This window comes from Grammomys surdaster, unplaced genomic scaffold (genome assembly GCF_004785775.1).
Source record: "Grammomys surdaster isolate TR1022 unplaced genomic scaffold, NIH_TR_1.0 125752, whole genome shotgun sequence".
Lineage (NCBI taxonomy): Eukaryota > Metazoa > Chordata > Mammalia > Rodentia > Muridae > Grammomys > Grammomys surdaster.
This window is the reverse complement of record NW_021620584.1, coordinates 620,395-638,689: the sequence shown is the minus strand read 5'-3', so window position 1 is coordinate 638,689 and position 18,295 is coordinate 620,395. Positions and strand designations below refer to the sequence as shown.

Below are 18,295 nucleotides of genomic sequence, written 5' to 3'. Positions count from 1 at the left end.
GTGAATGTACAAAACAAACCAGAGTTCAGCCTAAAGTAAAAACATGAACAATTAATTTTTAGTTGGATTAATTGGCTGCACCAAAAGGAGAAGATTTACACTGAAGAGATTGCTGAGTGGTCATGATCCTGTGCTGCTATGGAGAGGACGTTGGTTCAGTCCCTAACACCCACATTAGGTGGAACATGGCTGCCTGTAACTCCAGCTCCAGAGCATCTGACATTCTTTCTGGCCTCCGTGGGTAACAACCTACATAGGCATAACCTTTTCCAATATAGACACATTTAAAAATAAAAATAAATCTTTAAAGAAAGATTCTAGATGTTGGAATATGTGTTTTGTAAGAAAAATTTTATGCACAAGATGATGTTCATAAAGACAGGGGCCTCTCCAACATAGAAAAGGAAGCTATTATGAGGACAATTCTAGACGTAGGACATTTAAAGAAAAAAAACCACCAATTAACTAGACCAATGTAGATTTAAACAAGACTATATTCAACACATTATTAAAAAATAACAACAAAACAAAAACAAAAGAACCCCAAGCAAGTACAAAAAACCCCCAAACCAAAAAGTAAACAAAAAACCTTGCACAAATTATAAAAATCAAACAGGAAACAATGAAATTTAAGGTAAACAATAAAGCAACTAACAAATCTAAAGGTTACTTGAAAAGATGGATGAAATTTATAAGCTTCTATCACATTTGATTTTCAAAAGGATGAGAGAAGATGCAAATTAATAACATCAAAAATGAAAGAAAGGGGATTATTCTATATCCTGTGACATGAAAAGGAAAATAGGCAGTATATAAAAATATTTCATGACAATTACATTCACATAAAAGACAAAAATTAAATTTTACAAAAAAATAATATGATAAAATTGACACAAGGAGAAATAGAAAATCTAAACAACCCATGTCTGTTAATTGGATGCTATTTTAACTTCCCATAAATAAACTTACCTTAAAGATAATAAATATTAACTGTCACAAGTGAGTTATTTCTAAAGTATGTGATAGTATTTACTCAGAAATGTTCTTCTGCTGGGTATTTTGATTGAGAAATCCTTTTTCCTCATAAGTGTTACTAAATTAAAATTATTCTAGCCCTAATACTTTTAAGAAATTTCACATTTCAGTCATTATCATTTGTTGCAGCTGCTTACCTTGATCTAGCAAGCTAATCTGAATTCTTAGCATTTCCTCATACAAGTCACCATCTGCTAGAACAACTGAATTTGTGGGGTGTGACCCCCACAGGGGTACATGTCAGATAACTTGCATATCAGTTATATTCAATATTTATTTAACATACATTTCATAGATGAGAATTCATGAAGTTAAAACTTATACGATCTGAACAAAAGTCTTTATTTTTTTAAAATATGTTATGTCTATGTGTATATGTACAGATGCCTGCTGAAACTAGAGCTGGGAATTAGATCCCATGAAGCTGTAATTACAGGTAATATCATGGATATTGGGCACCAAACTTCAGTATTCTGAAGAACAACAATTGTTCTAACTTCTGAATCATCTATCCTCCCCATCTGCTTAATTAAAAAACCTTTTATACAATATGGTTTGATTATATTTTCTCTTCCAGCAACTTCTCCTCAATCCTCCTCACCCTCCTTTCCTCACCCAAGTTATATCCTTTCTCTCTCTTACCAAAACTCCCACAAAAGTGAAAATCAAAGCAAACAACCAAGAGTCCAGTAATACAAAAAGTTCCCAAGCAAAACAAAATAAAAAGCATATATCTACAAATGGAGTTTATTTGTATTGTCCAACTATTCCTGGGCATAGGGCCGCCCCTCCAGTGTTGTTGATGCACCTAGTGATGCTTTATTGGAGAAACTGATATTCCTTTTGTTAGTGGATATCAAGGGTAGATAGCTTCTTGCGTAGGGATGGGGCTCCATATCCATTTCCCCAACTCATTGCTGGGACCCAAGTGAAAGCCAGTGGAAACTCCATGCTAGGACCCTTCTTGTTTGATCCTGAGCAGGTCTAGTTCATGCTAACACAGTCGTTCTGAACGTATATGTCCTGTTGTATCTGGAGGATCATCATTAATCACCTACAGCTCTCTCCTCTTCCACAGACTCTCCCAAACCTTAAGGGGAGGAGTTGGATGAAGGAATCTTTAAATAATAACTTTGAAAGCTTTTAAGCTCTTTGTACGTTTGAGAAGACTGTTGAAAAGTGATAAGATTAAGATATGCTAGAGAAAGTTCTAACTACTTTTAAGGAGAAAGGAGAAACATTTTGAAGAAAATCAATCAGTTTCAGTTCAGTCATAATTGCCTAACTAATACTTTTGGGCTTTATTTTTTTAACTGAATAAGTAATGTTTAATTTATAAACCAGAAATAATTGTTCTCAAGGAGGTGACTTTTTATTTTTAATTTTTAGAAAATAGTGTGTACATGAATTTCATATATGTGCATTCACAAATCTAAAATTTTCTTAAATACATGTAAAACTTTATATTTGTGCTGACACTGAAGTAAAATCTCCTTTCTGAGAAAACTATTTGACATTTTATAATGTCTCTAGGCTTAATCTATTTTTCACTATCCTTATACTTAAAAGTAATCAAACACTGAGCTCTCTGGCTCTCTGGCTAATGTCAAAGGGCTTAGATGGAGTTGGTATTCCAGTTTTGCTGTTCATAACATGCATTTCTCTTGGGCTTGCTTGACTCCCTGTCTGCAGTTCTCCTTGGCAGATATCTCATGGTCCTGCCATTTTTAACATCTTGCGTTCTGTAGCACAACTCAGGCTTCAGTTCCACACCTCTCAGTGCCTCTTGCCTCTCACAACTTTCACCTAGGGACTGCCCTGCCACACAATACTAAGAAGCAGTGGCTCTCTGAAATGGGAAAGATCCCAGAATCCCTTGTCTTTCTAAACTTTGAAGCACCAAATGGAGAATACTGTCAGGATGACCGTGATAACACCCCATGATAATGAACCTTCCTTATAGAAGGAAGGGTTTATTTGAGCTTATGGTTCCAGTAGGATAAAGATTCATTACCACCCTGGTGTGGAAGCAGGGCGAGAGGCAGGCATAGCTACTGGAGCAGCAAGCTCGAGCCTCTCATCTTAAAATTCAAGCATGAGGCAGAGCTACCACCAGGATGATGAGGGCCAACTTTCAAAGCTGCAGCTATGCGAAGCTGTAAGCACAGTGTTTTTCAAAAAGAAGCCTGGAAAAAGGGCATGTAATGTTTTGTTAGAGCAAATGCTTGACAAAACACATGATGTTTGGAAAGGATATGAACATAAACCAGTAAAAAGTGAACAATGCTACGTGGTATTGGTATGCCTTGCCATTCTTTGCTGGTCATCGTTTGTGCTGCTTCCACAAACTCCAGCCCACTTCGTAGAACTTTTCGATTTCTTCTGGATTGAACTGCCATTGCTGATTTGTGAATGGTGTTTGTGAGTGGATCATGGATTGAACTACTGCAGCTGTGAACTAAACTGCTGATATCCTGACAATGCAGATTGGAATCACTGCAAAAACAAAACAAACAAACAAACAAACAAACAAAAAACAAAAAAAACCCAACCCAACCCCAACCCCAAAAACACAAACCCCAAAACACAAATCCAAAACCCGAAACCTGAAACCCAAAACCCCAAACCCAAAACCCAAAATTCAAAACCCAAAACCCCAAAACCCAAAACCCAAAACCAAAAACAACCAAAAACCTAAAACCAAAACCCACCAAAAACAAAAAACTATTTTAAAACAGGTTTACATCCTCCTTTGCCCTACTAACCTTTCTTTTCCTCTACCTCTGGTGGGTGATGGGCTAAAAGAGAGGTTAAAACGTTTAAGTACACTTATTAAAGTAAGGTGTGTTTATTTTTTAAATAACCCTACAAAAGGGTTTATTTTAGATCACAATTTCTGGTTTCAGTCAATTCTACAAAAGATGTCATAGGCAAGAACCTGAAATAGTTGGTCGTATTACATTCAGTATCAAGAACAGAGAGAAATGAAATATAGACATGCTCATCTGCTTATTTACCTTCTTCTCTCAGCTAGGTTTCTCTTCCCATATCCTCTTCAGAACCTCCTGCCTAGGGAGTGGTGCCAACTATAATGGTGTGTCTTCCTACAACAATGGACAACCAATAGTCCCTCATAGGCATGCTCATAGGTCATGTTCATCTTGATAATCTCTCAGTGGAGGCTCTCTTTCCAGTTGTTTCTAGTTTATGTCAAGTTAACAGTTAAAAGTAACTATCACAGGATCAAAATAATTCATTCCTATAGTTGCCTACATTTGGTATTTTTTCACAGTGTTAAGAATGTTTCTAAAGATTGTATGTGGACCTTAAAAATAGTCTTCCTGAAATTTACACATATTAAAAGTTATTTCCTGGTCACAAGTTTAGTAACAACAAAGGGAAATAAATTGTTAAACTGTAATAAAGCAAATGGATTCAGGAAGACTTTTCTTACTCCTTTGTTCGCTTGGTCTAATACTCGGTACTCTTTCTTTGTTATGCAAATCCTTAGCCATCATTAATCTGCTAACAGATTTGAACACCAAACTTATAGGACCATGCTTTGCAAATTTTATTTTTCCATTTCTTTCTAAAGTGAAGACATTTGGTATTCTTTAGAATTCTCACATCATATTTATTATCTAGTTTCTCAAAGTAAATAAATCAACAGATAAATGTGGAAAATTGCTCTTGTTAGTCTTGAACATTTAACCACTGAAGGGAAGCTTCAATTTTCTTTATGAGATCTTCTCTTAGCTTTAGCCTCATTCTCTTCCTTCTGGTCTGCTAGTCTCTCCTCTTCAGGATAACAGAATCAGTTCAGAAGAAGCTATTTCATTCCCAGTACATCTCTAGACACTGTGTAGCAAGGTAGAAGATATATTAACTATATTCAGCCTTTACCCCCTGCCCTCTGCCAGGTTAATCTGGGCTCTTGGCATGACTTACTTTATCCAATGTTATCAGTCTAGTAAGTAGAGAGAGTCAAAGAACAACCTTGATGTTAACCCACTAGCATGAGGTTGTTATAGCTAGTAGGGAATAGCTAGAAGAGGAATACATCTTCGAGAAACACTTCTGTCTCCATGCTTCACACTTACTTCCAAGTCTTTCTCTAGTCTGCATCTTCAGTGTTTGAGGTCCACTTTCGCAAGGATTGCCTTCTAGTGGAAGAACAACTAAGTGTAGCGCAAGTAAAATCATCCTGTGGTATTTGGTTTGACCTGTGCTCTCATCCTTCTTTCTGGTTGCCTCGCCTTGAGTTTGCCTGCTTGCCCATACTGTCAATAATTACTGTTGTTTTGCTTACTATTATTGTTAAAAAGTTTGAACTTTCTCTTAATTGTGAAGTCTGTGTTTTTCAGTTCCTGCATTTTTCTTTCATGTGGAATTTCTACTCAATAGAGCTACACATAACTGCAGGAACAGGATCAAGCAGTGACCTATTGTAGCACAGATCTTGGTATGACTAGTGACTGCTGTTTAAGCAGCACCCTGATTCCAAATCTAGTCTGATCAGACTAGAAGAGGCATTGCACTGTTAGGGTTTTAGGGGGGAGAGAACACAAAGTGACTAGGTACCGACCATGAGAATGTCTATGAAAACTGAGTAGAGCTTGTTGGCTACAGCTATAGCTTGAAATGAAACCTGCTTTCTCCCCTAGAGCCAAGATGGCCTGGTCTATATACTTATCCATGTGTACAGAACAGACATATTTCCACTGACATCTGCTGAAGGATACAGCAGTGAGTAAAGAAAGTACTGTCCTGTGAAATGTACAGATGGGTGGCTGGGGGTGAGTGGCTCTGATTATTGGCTGGAATCAGAAGGAAAAATGACTGTGGAGGAACAAATCATGAAAGAAAGGATACACAACAGTTCTCACCTTTAAATTATAGCACTATGCCAATAGCAGTGTGGAAGAATGAAATCCCAAAGATGGGAAGGCATACTTGCAATGGCGTTTTCTTAGAGGAACTTACAAAAAGTGCTAATAGAGGGCCAGAGGCCTGGGGAAAGGGGCTTCTCAACTCCAGGGTCTGCCTTTCCTACCTTTCTGCTTTCCTTTGGCTTATTATTGCTGTCTCTTTTTGGAGATATTTTATTTGTTGCAATCAGAGTCCGTAAATGATATATCTCACTGGAAATGTCAAAATCGTTCTTAATTGTTAAGGGAATTCATTACTGTTACTTCTCCTCTAAGGGCAATACAGTCTATGAGCAGGAATGAGACCCTGACCAATCCCACATCTATGTAGAGAGCACAGAGAGAGAGGGGAGTCAGTAGAACCAGATTTCCTGCCAGAAAAGCTTGGTTTGGAGCCAGAGGGCTGCCACAAGAGACACAAAACACCTTGCCATGGGAAGAGCAGAAAGACTCACTGGATTCTCTATTCAGAGACAAGCTTATAAAAAATGTGGACCTGGTAACTCTGAATTTGAATACTAACCCTCATAGTCCCTATGGCATGAGTACTTCAGTCATTCCAGATGTCTTCCAGGATAATTTCTAGAGTGACTTACTAGTAAAGCATGGAGGTACAATACAAAGTATTGTCAGATGTCTCTATTGTAAAGAGCATTTCCAGAAGCAGGACCTTGCACATGAAGTTGGAATCAGCTCTGGACGAACAGAATACTATTCTCTTTCTTCCCCTACCTGTGTGTTGCATGAAAGGATCCTTTTTTCTAATGTGTAAATGATGCTCCTCTAGACTGCTTATTTATACTAAGTGGAAGACATAATTGTAGTATTTGAAATGAATTTGGAATTTAAAAATTGCTGTTGTATTTTAAGGAAAAAAACATTGGAAAGCTATAAACAAACTCATCTTTTCTTAAATACTAACAGGCTTGGAGAATTGTTTCTGAGTCCTCTCACTCACGCTCCCTCTTTTTTTTAGTTAACTTCTGTCATTTACTGTCTGGAATGCTCTAGAAATCTATTTATATTTAAAAAAAGTGCCCCATTCAGAAATTCAGAAACTCTTAGAGACTTTAAATAGGATTTCAGCTTCCATCTTTTAATATGGCCATGCTAAAACAGACTATAGACCCTTGAGTGGTTAAAAATAGATTGGCACATTGTGGGACTCATGAGGAAGTCACTGGGACCCAGGGCGGCACTTTGAGTAGGAAAGGTAATAAGGAGTAAAGAAAGCTCAGAAGAAAACACATCTCATTCTGATGTTTTAAAGTGCTTTAAGATTTTGCCTAAATTGAAGTGACATTATCTTCCACTTCAGGAAGATTGCATCTCATTTTAGAAAGTTCTAGGAACCTCCTCTGATTTCTGAAGTGATCAGGTTTGGATGGCATGAAGTACTCAACACTTGGAGAGATTTGGAAATAGATAATATGGAAGCAGAAGATCCCTTTTCTTAAAAGCCATGTTGAATTCAATGCACCATTTTCCTACTAAGCAGACTTATTTAGGGGATTCAAGTGGCCTGCTAACGTGTTGACAAATTCCCAGATTGCTCTCAAATTCACAGTCAAAGCATTGGGACATCATATGCTTGTGCTTCAAGGCTGCACATTCAGGAAGTGGAAGCCCTCGACACAGCTTGGTAGCAGAAGATCCGAATCAAAGTAAATTGTGTAAATTATAACTAAATTGGAAAGCATTTGGACAAAGCAGCATGCTAGTATAATCAGAAAAGTTGTGATATTTGCTTTGTGATAATGCAGGCCAGAAGAGAAATTGGGGTTGGGGACATTCATTATCAGTCCCTCAATGTGTTTCTGAACTTGGCAACCTAGACTCGTTTTCTTGTATATTTCCAGCTTAAAATGTATTTGACTTTAAAATAGCCAAAATATGTATCCTTTAATCACATTCAACCTATGAACAGATGGACAAACAGTGCTTTTTATAAATGAGGCATACAAAATACTTGCATATGAGCCAAAAACTGGGTAGTAGCAATAGCTGAATCAATCTCTAAAAGTGATTTAGTGTTTAATATATTATCATATAAGCACCAGCAGTTAAAATGAAATTCCCTATTTACATTTGTTAAGCTGGAGGTCTATAACGCTCAGACACAATTAACTTACTAATTAGTTTCTTACATTTTTTCTCACATGTGATTTTACTTAATGGTTGGTTCTGTCTCTGAAACCTATGTGATGTGATACTTTGATTATGTATTTGTCAATACTATTTAAGTGACAACCCAAATGCAGCCATAGTTCTTTGGTCTCTCCACTTTCTCATAAAGAGGGAAGATTATGGGGATCTGCAGACAAACAGCATGGTCTCTCTAGGTTCTAGACCCAGCCTCTAATGACCTATCTCTTCCTACTGTAAGGACAGCTATAGAGACTAATTGGTGGCCAAGAATATCCATGAAAAGTATAATTTCTCCCTTTACCACAATTTTATAAAGACATAGTAAATATAATTTTCAAAATTTTGTTTGGAGATAAAGACCAAGGCTGGTTTCTGTTTATTCTCTAACGCAAAGGGGTCCTTTGGCCTCAAGACAGTGTTCATATGTCACTGTCATGCAAACATATGCATTCTAAACTGGCCTACTTCAAATGATCTGACAAATTTTTTTTAAAAATTATGACAACCAATTTTCCTTTGCAACTCAGTGCTTTATTTGCGTTCTAGATGTTAGTGGAATATTTGCACTATTTTGGGACAATGAGTCAGAATCATGCAAAGTGGGCATTTCTTCTGTCAGAAGAATCCAATCCACATGTGATTTAGAAACACTGTTAATATGCTACAGGAATAATTTGGCATGTGGCTTCCTATTCCTATTTATATGCATTTTAAACAAAAGATACAAGCATTAAGGCATGTAGTTTAATAACTTTATTCTCCTAATGTCAAAGACATAATCAGTGTTGGTTTTGTGACTTTATCATTTATGAATTATTATAACAACTTACTTAGATATGTATAAAAATCTCACAGTGGATATTTTGATGCACGAGGCTCTTACCATAATTTTCAAAAAGAGTAGTGGATTTTTATTCTTATAGTAGTAAGAGATTTCCTTGAATAATCTATGTAGTAAAAAATAATGTTGGGATTGTTTCATTTAAAAAGTTTTAAATTAAAAACAGATTCTTCCCTCATACAATCCACCCTAATCGTTTCCCCTCCTCCCACTCTCTCATCTCACCTCCTCCTTCACTCTCCTCCTTATCCACCAATTCTCCATTTTCCTTTTAGGAAAGAGTAGGCCTCCAAGACATAACCAAGACAAACATGATAAAACAAAACAAAGTAATACAAGGCCAAAGCCTTTCTATTGGGGCTGGACAAGGCAACCAATAGGGGGAAAACAGTTCCAAGAGCAAGAGTCAGAGACACCCCCATCTTCACTGTTAGGAGTCCCACAAGAACACCAAGCTACCAGCTCTAACAGAGGACCTGGTGCAGATCCATGCTTACCACTTCAGTCTCTGTGAGCTCATGTGAGCTCTGCTTAATTGATTCAGTGTGCCATGTTTTCCTGGTGTTCTCCATCCCCTCTGACTCCTACAGATTTTCCCCCACCTACCCCATTTCTGAGGGGAGGAATCTGATGGAGACCTCCAATTTAGACTTTCTACATAATGTCTGCATGTGGGCCTCTGCACTCCTCTTATCCACTGTCCGAGGAAACCTCTCTGATGATGACTGGACAAGGCACTGATACATGAACATAGCAGAATATGATTCTTTTATTCAATCACAATTGGGTTCTACACTAGGTCTCTGGGCTCTCCAGTCTCTGGTTTCTGGGCATTCAGATGGTATAGGCTTCCTCATGGTGTGGGTCTCAGGTTAAACGAGACATTGGTTGGATACTTCTACTAGTTCCTTGTCCCCAATGCTTTAGGACATCTTGCAAGCAGGACAGACTGTAGGTCTAGGATTTTTTGGCTGGGTTGGTGTCTAGATCTTTCTTTTTGTAACTTGTAGAATACTTTCCTGTGCAAAAGAGACTAGAATCTTTAATTAAACTTTTTAATGAAATTGAACAGTTTCATGTAGTGTTTCCCTTTTAATTTTGAAAATGAAAAAATGGTGTCATATTATTATTTCTATTTTAACAAAGTTGTTGTTGGAACATGTTCCCTTATGTTTCTCATAAAAATTTTGAAGAACCATCTTTGTGTTTTAATTAATGACAATAAAAACTTTATTTGAGAACATAATATCATCAATGTTCTCTGGTCATCACAAACTAGGCTTAGAAATCATTATTTCTAAATTAGGATATATTGTGAGACACTCTACAGTATGTTTGGTTTTTATGAGGATATGATATCATTTCCTAGAGATGCATTTTTTTGTAATTGAGTTAAACACAATTTTATGAAGACATATTTAGATAGTAGAAACTTAAAAATAGCTATTTATTTTTCATTTAGAAAATGAGTATAATCTGAGGTTTGTGCCATTCTTGTAATGTGTTAGTGGACAACAGCTAAATGACTAACTGGAATTTGAATTTATATTCAAGGTTATAAGAATTAGCACCGAATGAGTTAAGACAATTTTTGATATGGACTCAGAGTTTACTGAAAAGAGTTTGAGATTGAAGTTATTTTATAAATATACATCTGGTTTGTAGATGAAGGTTCATTCACAGACACAGTTTGGGCCACATAATCTTGTTCAGCAACTGAAGCTTTAATACTGTTTTATTGGTCCAATTTTACTAACATATGAAGGACAAGGAATGCATTAAACACAGAAATGTATTTACTAAAAAAGTTACAAAGGACGACACTGACTAAGGCATCAGTAAACTGTAATCATTTGTGCTTTTTCTAAACCTGCCCAGCTGGTGCGTAATGTCATGGAGAGTTATTTTTATTTATGAATTCTTTTGGCCTTTGTTTAGTTTTACTCCCCAACTAGCTCTAATTTTCATTTAACTTGTTTATTCTAATCCTTGTCTGACACATGGCTGGTTAGTTTCCTCTCTTCCATTTCATACCTCCAAGTTCCTCTGAGTCTTGGTAGTGAATCCTCCCTTGTCTGACTCTTTCCCATTGTTCCTCTCTCTGCCTGATATCCAACCTTCTACTTACTAACCAGATATTGGCTGTTCAGCTCTTTATTGACAGGTAATACTTTTATATAGTGTTCAAGATATTTTTCCTATAACAACTTCCTTCTAGAAGATTGATCCACTCTTTAGTTTCTTATTAGTAAAAACGTAAATTTTTAGCATAGCATACAAGGTAATTCAGCGTGTTCTTTTCACGGGTACATATTATTACTCTTTGTTCTCATTCACTCTCATTTCCACTGTCTTTCCATGTGCCCCTTTCCTCTCCAACTAGGACCTCTTTTTTTCAGTTAATCCTAGTCTCATATACGCTGGGCTGGCCTCAAACTTGCTGTGTAGCCTAGAGCTTGTGGTGCTTAGTAAATTCTGAGATAATAGGCAGTGGGACTAAACTCAGCCATGATTATTATTAAAAATTTAGAAATACTAATGCAATAATAAAATACTTAGTAAAATCATTTGTATATATTTAACCTATTTCACAGATAATGAAGACTATCATGTATTCTCAATTTCTACTAACACATATCTGTTGATTTCATAACTTACAATATATACAAAACTTTCTCTAGGAATTTGTTCTCTTAAACACCAACATGTTAGTTGGAAAGCTCTCTGTATCACTTGGAAGTTATCCATTCTAGTGTGTATAAGTAAAGGCAATTAATAAATTATATGTAGGGATTCAAAGGTTTTGCTCAAACTTTGAAATTATAAACTAAAGATCATCAGGATGATCTTGGATCAAGAAGCTTTTTTTTCTGGATCAGAAATCATCCTGATGTCCTTGTTAATCCTTGTGCCCCAACTACCAGATGCATAGTTGTGGCAGCAGCTTTACCCTGAGAAGTCTGTACCCAAAGTTCTTTCTTTCTGTGATAAATTCTTAGGAAAATATGGTCTTCATAAAGCTGTCATACTTCCATTGTTCCCTTCAGAAAACACAATTTATGACTTGTGTGCACCTTATCACAGAGCATATAAGAAAATGTAAGAGAAAGGCAAGACTGGCCTCAGATATTTGAATGAATAGGACCAGCTTGTTCAGCAGAAATCCCCAATAACCATGGTTCTCCACATAATGTCTGTAGAAATGTAGCATTTCATCACTTGGAACTACTAAAATATCATTGACGCCAAGGGCAGTGAAAAAGTTTGTGACTTTATAATGTCATTACAAGGAAGGGCTTGTAGCTGCTCTTTTTCAAAATAATAATAATAAAAAAACCAGTAGTTTTGGCATAAATGACAGTAAATATCAGGGATTCCAAATTGTTCAAAGATCAATCACAAAAAAAAGAGGGAAAGAATTTACAAGCATTAATAAAATGATTTTTTTTTGGTATCAGGAACTTTTTATCTAGGGAAATTATATTAAAGGTACAAAATAAGTCCTCTTCTGTCAAATTAAGAAGAGACTATACTTGAAAATCAGGTAGTCAGTGTAACAGAAAGGATTTCACATTGAATTTTATTTTTTTCTCTTTTCCAACCTGAGTAACATTTGTGATTGGCTTTTCAGTATTGGGGACCATTCGCAGGGCCATGTTCATGTCAAACAGCCTTGCTGAGTTAAATTATTGGATACTCTATTTAATGTTTTATAGCAATGAACTTGTAAGCCTTTGCCTATTTTATTATTATCTTCATCAAAATTCATTTGCCTCCATTTCATGTATATTTCTTTCAAATCCTGTAGGAACAATTCAAGTCATTCTAGGAAGCCATCTATAAAATATTCTATCTCAGTTTTCTTTTTACTTTAAGAGCTAGTCATTATCTATCTATTACTGATCAATATCTGTGTGTTTAGGCCCTAAAGTAAAAGTTTTCATTACATTTTCAGTTATTAAGAATAATCATTTCCAACATTTTTAAATGTTTACATTTCTTATAAAAAGTCTTGAAACTATTAGTCATGAGCTCAGCAGCTATATCATTCCTGTCCCTCCTTAACTACTACTGTGAGTACCTCTCCTCTCAAATCCATCAACTCTTCTTGAATTATTACTCGTGTGTGTGCGTGTGTGCCTGTGTGCATGTGTGTGCGTGTGTGTGCATGTGTGTGCATGTGTGCCTCTGTGTGTGTGTGCATGTGTGCCTGTGTGTGCATGTATGCATGTGTGTGTGCATGTGCGCACGCATGTGTGCCTGTGTTTGTAACCGACTGTGCTGATAATCACTTGGATTGGACAACTTATGTGGGAGCTTGTTTCTGGAGGACACTGCTTTCTCCTCTCTCAACAGTAATTGACCATCTCTGGCTCTTCATCTAGGGGTGGGGCCTTGAGGAATTTTCCCTGTTCACACTGGCAGGTCAATTAGTTGCCACTATGTTGGTTTTGTCTGGCAACCATGAATGCATTTCTCTTGTCATGTCTAGGAGATTGTATCTAGCAGCACATGTTTCCTGAGTCCCTGGAACTTAAAATCTTTCTTAGAATCCATTGACTCACTGTAGTTCTTCATCTAGGATTGAGGTATTGTGAAATTTCCTCTGTCTCCATTGGCATAACAACTGATGTCATTATCCAGGTCTTGTTTATGCAAGAGTGTAATTTTATGAGTATAGTTTCCCTACCATGCATTGCAAGACACTGTCTAGCAGCCAGTGAACAGGCCCTGTGGCTCTTAAAATCAAGGAATTATATACATTCTACTTATTCTACAGAATTATCTATGCATGATATTGAAACTCAAATTCCAGAATAGTGTTATACTAGAATTCATATGACATACAATACAGTGTATATTACAAGGTTACAGACTTCAATACAAACTGTAGAAAAAAAAAACAAAAGAGTGATTTGAGATTTCTTGCTTTTCTACTGATAACCGTGCTTTGATCGCTATGTTAGATATCAAAATTAGACTTGCAACTTCTCAAATACCAAGGAAAGAGAAATAATAACCGTGTGTAAAACAAAACAAAAAGCAGACTTGTTCAAGAATCCACTTAATGCAGAAATAAAAATATACTAGAAGAAAATAAAGCAAAATCAATGTTAGTTTGAAAGTCAGTTTGAGTTAGAGATTTACTCTTAGAATTAAGAAAATTGGGGTTGAAATTCCCTGTTACTCAGCTTTAAAAACAACGAATTCATGAAATTCTTAGGTAAGTGGATGTAACTTGAAAGTATCATCCTGAGTGAGATAACCCAATCACAAAAGAACACACATGGTATATACTCACTGATACATGGATATTACCCAAGATACAACTCATGAAACTCATGAAGAAGGAAGACCAAAGTGTAGTTGCTTCAGTCCTTCTTAGAAGGAGTAACAAAATATTCAGGGGAGAAAATATAGAGACAAAGTGTGGGACAGAAACTGAAGGAGGGGCCATCCAGAGACTCCTCTACCTGAGTATCCATCCCATGTGCAGTCACCAAAGGCAGAAGCTGATGTGGATGTCAGGAAGTGCATGCTGACAGGAGCCTATTACAGCTGGCTCCTTAGAGGTCTGCCAGAGCCTGATATATACAGAGGCTGATGCTCACAGCTAACCATTGAGCTGGTCATGGGATTCCCAATGGAGGAGCTAGAGAGAAGACTGAAGGAGCTGAAGGGGTTTGTGGCCCCATGAGGAGAGCAACAATATCAACCAACCAGAGCTCCCAGGGTCTAACCCACCAGCCTGGGAGCACATAGGGAGGGCCCTATGGCTCCAGCTTTATATGTAGGGGAGGAAGGCCTTGTTGGGCATAGGTGGGAGAGTAAGTTATTAGTCCTGTGAAGGCTGGATGCCCCAGTATGGGGGAATTCTAGGGTGGGGAAAGGGGAGTGGTTGGGTGAGTAGAGGCACATCCTCACAGAAGTAGAAGAAGGGGCAATGGGATAGTGGGTTTCTGGGTGAGGGGAAAATGGAGAAAGGGGATAATATCTGAAATGTAAATAAAATATCCAATAAAAAAAAAGAAAAAGAAATTTCCTGGCTTGTGTCCAGGAAAAGAGTGAACTGTTGTGGGTGGGCTGCCCTGTGGATTCCTTTAGATATGTGCTCAGGAGTCATAATAGTAGTGTTTTTTTAGCTTCTATATGCTAAGAATTTGCAAGAGAAGTAGAATCTGAGAGACACTGAAAAATCAGTCGCCATGTTAAACACAAATCGTATCTATGAAGAAAACCATTTGATGCAAAGTTGCCCAGGCTCCACAATCATAACACATACTACATATATGCTCATTGTAGAAAGCTCACATTTTCTTCCATGATTCTCATCATTGCTGAGGGGTTAGTTGTTAGTACTGATGGACCATCGTGGTTTCTAGTATAAGCTCTCTGTGCTTATCCAGTTGCCCATGACCCTGCTTGCCACACTGCTGCCCCCTCAGGCCTAGGGTCAGAAGTCATTTCCAGCTTATGTTGGGTTGGCATAGAAATGACATATGGCTGACTTATATAGAGTGACTTACATTATTCTAATATAACTGTTGGGGCATGAAAATTATTTGGACTATTATGCCCTTTTTGAATAGTTGTAAGTCAGTTTGACAGATTCCCTTTCTTTTGGATTTCCTTCTTTTAAAAGTTTAATGTTATATATGATACATTGATATATTAATATATTGATATATTCTAGCATTTTTATCATTTTTGAGAACTTTATCAACATAATTGAGTGAGGTTATATATTAAATTCTATATTCAAGTCCTAGTACATGTTTTTGTTTCAGTGTCTTTGTTATTGAAGGCTGAACTAATAGTAAAGGCCTGTAATTTCAAATTCTCTAGAATCTGAGTCCTGAGGTTCATGATTTCAATACCTGCAAGGGACACAGTGAGTTCAAGACCAGTTTGAGCAACCTAGTAAGACCATGTCTTAAAACCTAACCAAACGAAAACAAAACAAAAACCTCCAAAACAAAACAAAACAGGAAAGCCGGGAATATAGCTCAATGATAAATTGCTATGAGGCCCTGGCTTCAATCCTCAGTACTAAAGTGTGTGTGTGTGTGTGTGTGTGTGTGTGTGTGTGTGTGTGTGTGATTCCGTATGTGTGTGTATGTGTGCCTTCATCATCAAAAGAATTTAAGAAGGTACACATACATATACATAGTATATTTATTATTCTAGTTATCTCTAAGAAGTTTTTATATTTTATTTTCAGATCAAAGACTGTTGTAAAGTCTGATAAAATAGACAGCAAAGTTAAAAGAATTGGACCACACATAGAAATTTACCAACTGTTCCAGGGAAGAAGCAAACCCATGTTTACTAAAAGAATTGTTAAGCTGGTCGTCACTGTCCAAGCATTTATCAGGGGGTGGCTTGAGCGCAAAAGGCTTCAGCGGATAAAAAGCAAGGTAAGGACTACCTTATGGAGAAGAATGTCTTTAAAATTTCTGTGTAGAGTTATGGGTTTTTTGGTTTGAGTTTGTTGTTGTTGTTTAAAGTTCTCAAAAATAGGATAAAGATGCTAGACAGAGTTGTTCTGTGTAGTCCTGCCTGTCCTCGAACTTGCTCTGTATACAAGGCTGGCCTTGAATAGAGATCTGCCTGCCTCTGCCTCCTGAGTGCTGGGGTTAAAGGTATGAACCACCACCATCTGGCTTCTTATGTAGATTTAATTATAGAATTTGAATAGTTTGCCTGGAAATAGGTGTGTAAGTTATCTATAAATGCTCTATCTATTTATCTCTGCAAAAATCTATAATTTTTGATTGAGAAAAATCAAATGAGTAATTTGCTCTGGAAACAGTTTTGCCTTCTGAGAATTTGGGCACTGAGCAAAATACTATGGTTATTCAAAGTTAAGCAGTTCTGGGACTAGAGCATACTGTCTTTTTTGTTTTTGCAATTTACTCTCTAGCTAGAATAAGTAGGAGCTTTCTGCTTCCCAAACTCCTGTGTACTTTTGCAGTGCATTAAACATTTCCTTTGAAAATAACTGTGTGTAACCCTTCCCTCCCACAACTACCTTGGAAAATTTTAGAGACAGTAACACTGAGTTTCATAATAAACCACAAGTATCCCTTTTGGTTACCCAAATACAAGAGAAGCCCAACTGGATGGGTCCTGGTAAAACTCTGAGGGGATAAGAAATGCCCTCACCTTAAGGATTAAAGCTTGGCAAATGATGGAGAAGCAGACACAGTTTTCAGAGTAGCCCATTAGAAGAATATTTTTGTTAGGCCCCAGAGTACCTATTTGTAAGAACACAGCTATCTGCTTGTTTACGAGTGGAAGTGTATCCATGGCTTTTATCATTCTGATGTTAAATCTAATGTCCTGTTAAAAGTAAACTCTTTATCCATCACTAATTCTGTTAGTGAATAAGACACTATCTTATGTGTGAAGAAATCCAAGCGTTAGTAAGTCAAATCACTTTCTCAAAGTTGAGTCAAACAGCTGAAAGCTAGACGGTCTGACACCCAAGACTGCTTATTCTACATAGCCTGTTGCCTACTTGAACTACTTCCCGTGAGGCTATTTCTTAATCCAATCAAAGCTACATCATAGATGTTTCTCCATAGCTCAGACCCAGGTATTGAACTGCCTACTTGAAGTTTCCATAGTTAGGTCACACTTCACATGTCCCAAAATGAACCCATTTTCTTACTTTCCCAGGTACCTTTGTTCCTGCACTGCATACACACGACATCCATTGTGTAGTCACAGCCTAGAATTCTCTTGCATTTCTGACATTTTTGTTGCCATACCCGGTTGCTGTGAGTTTCGCATATTTTTCTATATTCTCTTTTTCTCTGCCTTTTCCCTCAGATTTTATTTTCATCTGCTCTCACATGAAGAATTACAGTAGATTTCTAGAGGATTTCCTTGGTTATGGGCTTATTTTCATTCAGTCCTCTGTAGTATATGCCATATTTTATACACATTTCCCTTCTTCTCATAGTATTATGCTGCCTTACACTGATACGACATGAAGTGTGAATTTCCTGACATGGACATGTAACCTCCTATCTCTCTCTGGCTTCTGTCAAGATTATCACATGGTGCTTCTTTGCATACTCTTTAGGAATTAATAAACTCCAAATTTTAACTGTTCATTGTTATTTTGTGGCTTTGACTTTTAAAATACTACAAAGGAAAACATTATCTCTTTCTGCTTCTTCTTCTTCTTTTTCCTCTTCCTCTTCTCTTCCTCTTCTCCTCTTCCTCTTCCTCTTCATCTTCTTCCTCTTCCCTTCTTCCTCCTCCTCTTCTTTTTCTTCTTCATCTTCCTCCTCCTCATCTTCCTCCTCCTCATCTTCCTCCTCCTCATCTTCCT

At 37.0% G+C, this 18,295-nt stretch overlaps 1 protein-coding gene across 1 annotated transcript in view; it reads left to right on the top strand.

The window, feature by feature from the left end:
* Iqcm (IQ motif containing M) overlaps positions 1 to 18,295 on the top strand; it is a 301,176-nt gene that overhangs the window by 120,517 nt on the left and 162,364 nt on the right. Inside the window, exon 8 of the mRNA XM_028788592.1 lies at positions 16,175 to 16,370. Within this exon, the coding sequence (XP_028644425.1) occupies positions 16,175 to 16,370 (196 nt within the window). The remainder of the gene's footprint in view (positions 1 to 16,174; positions 16,371 to 18,295) is intronic.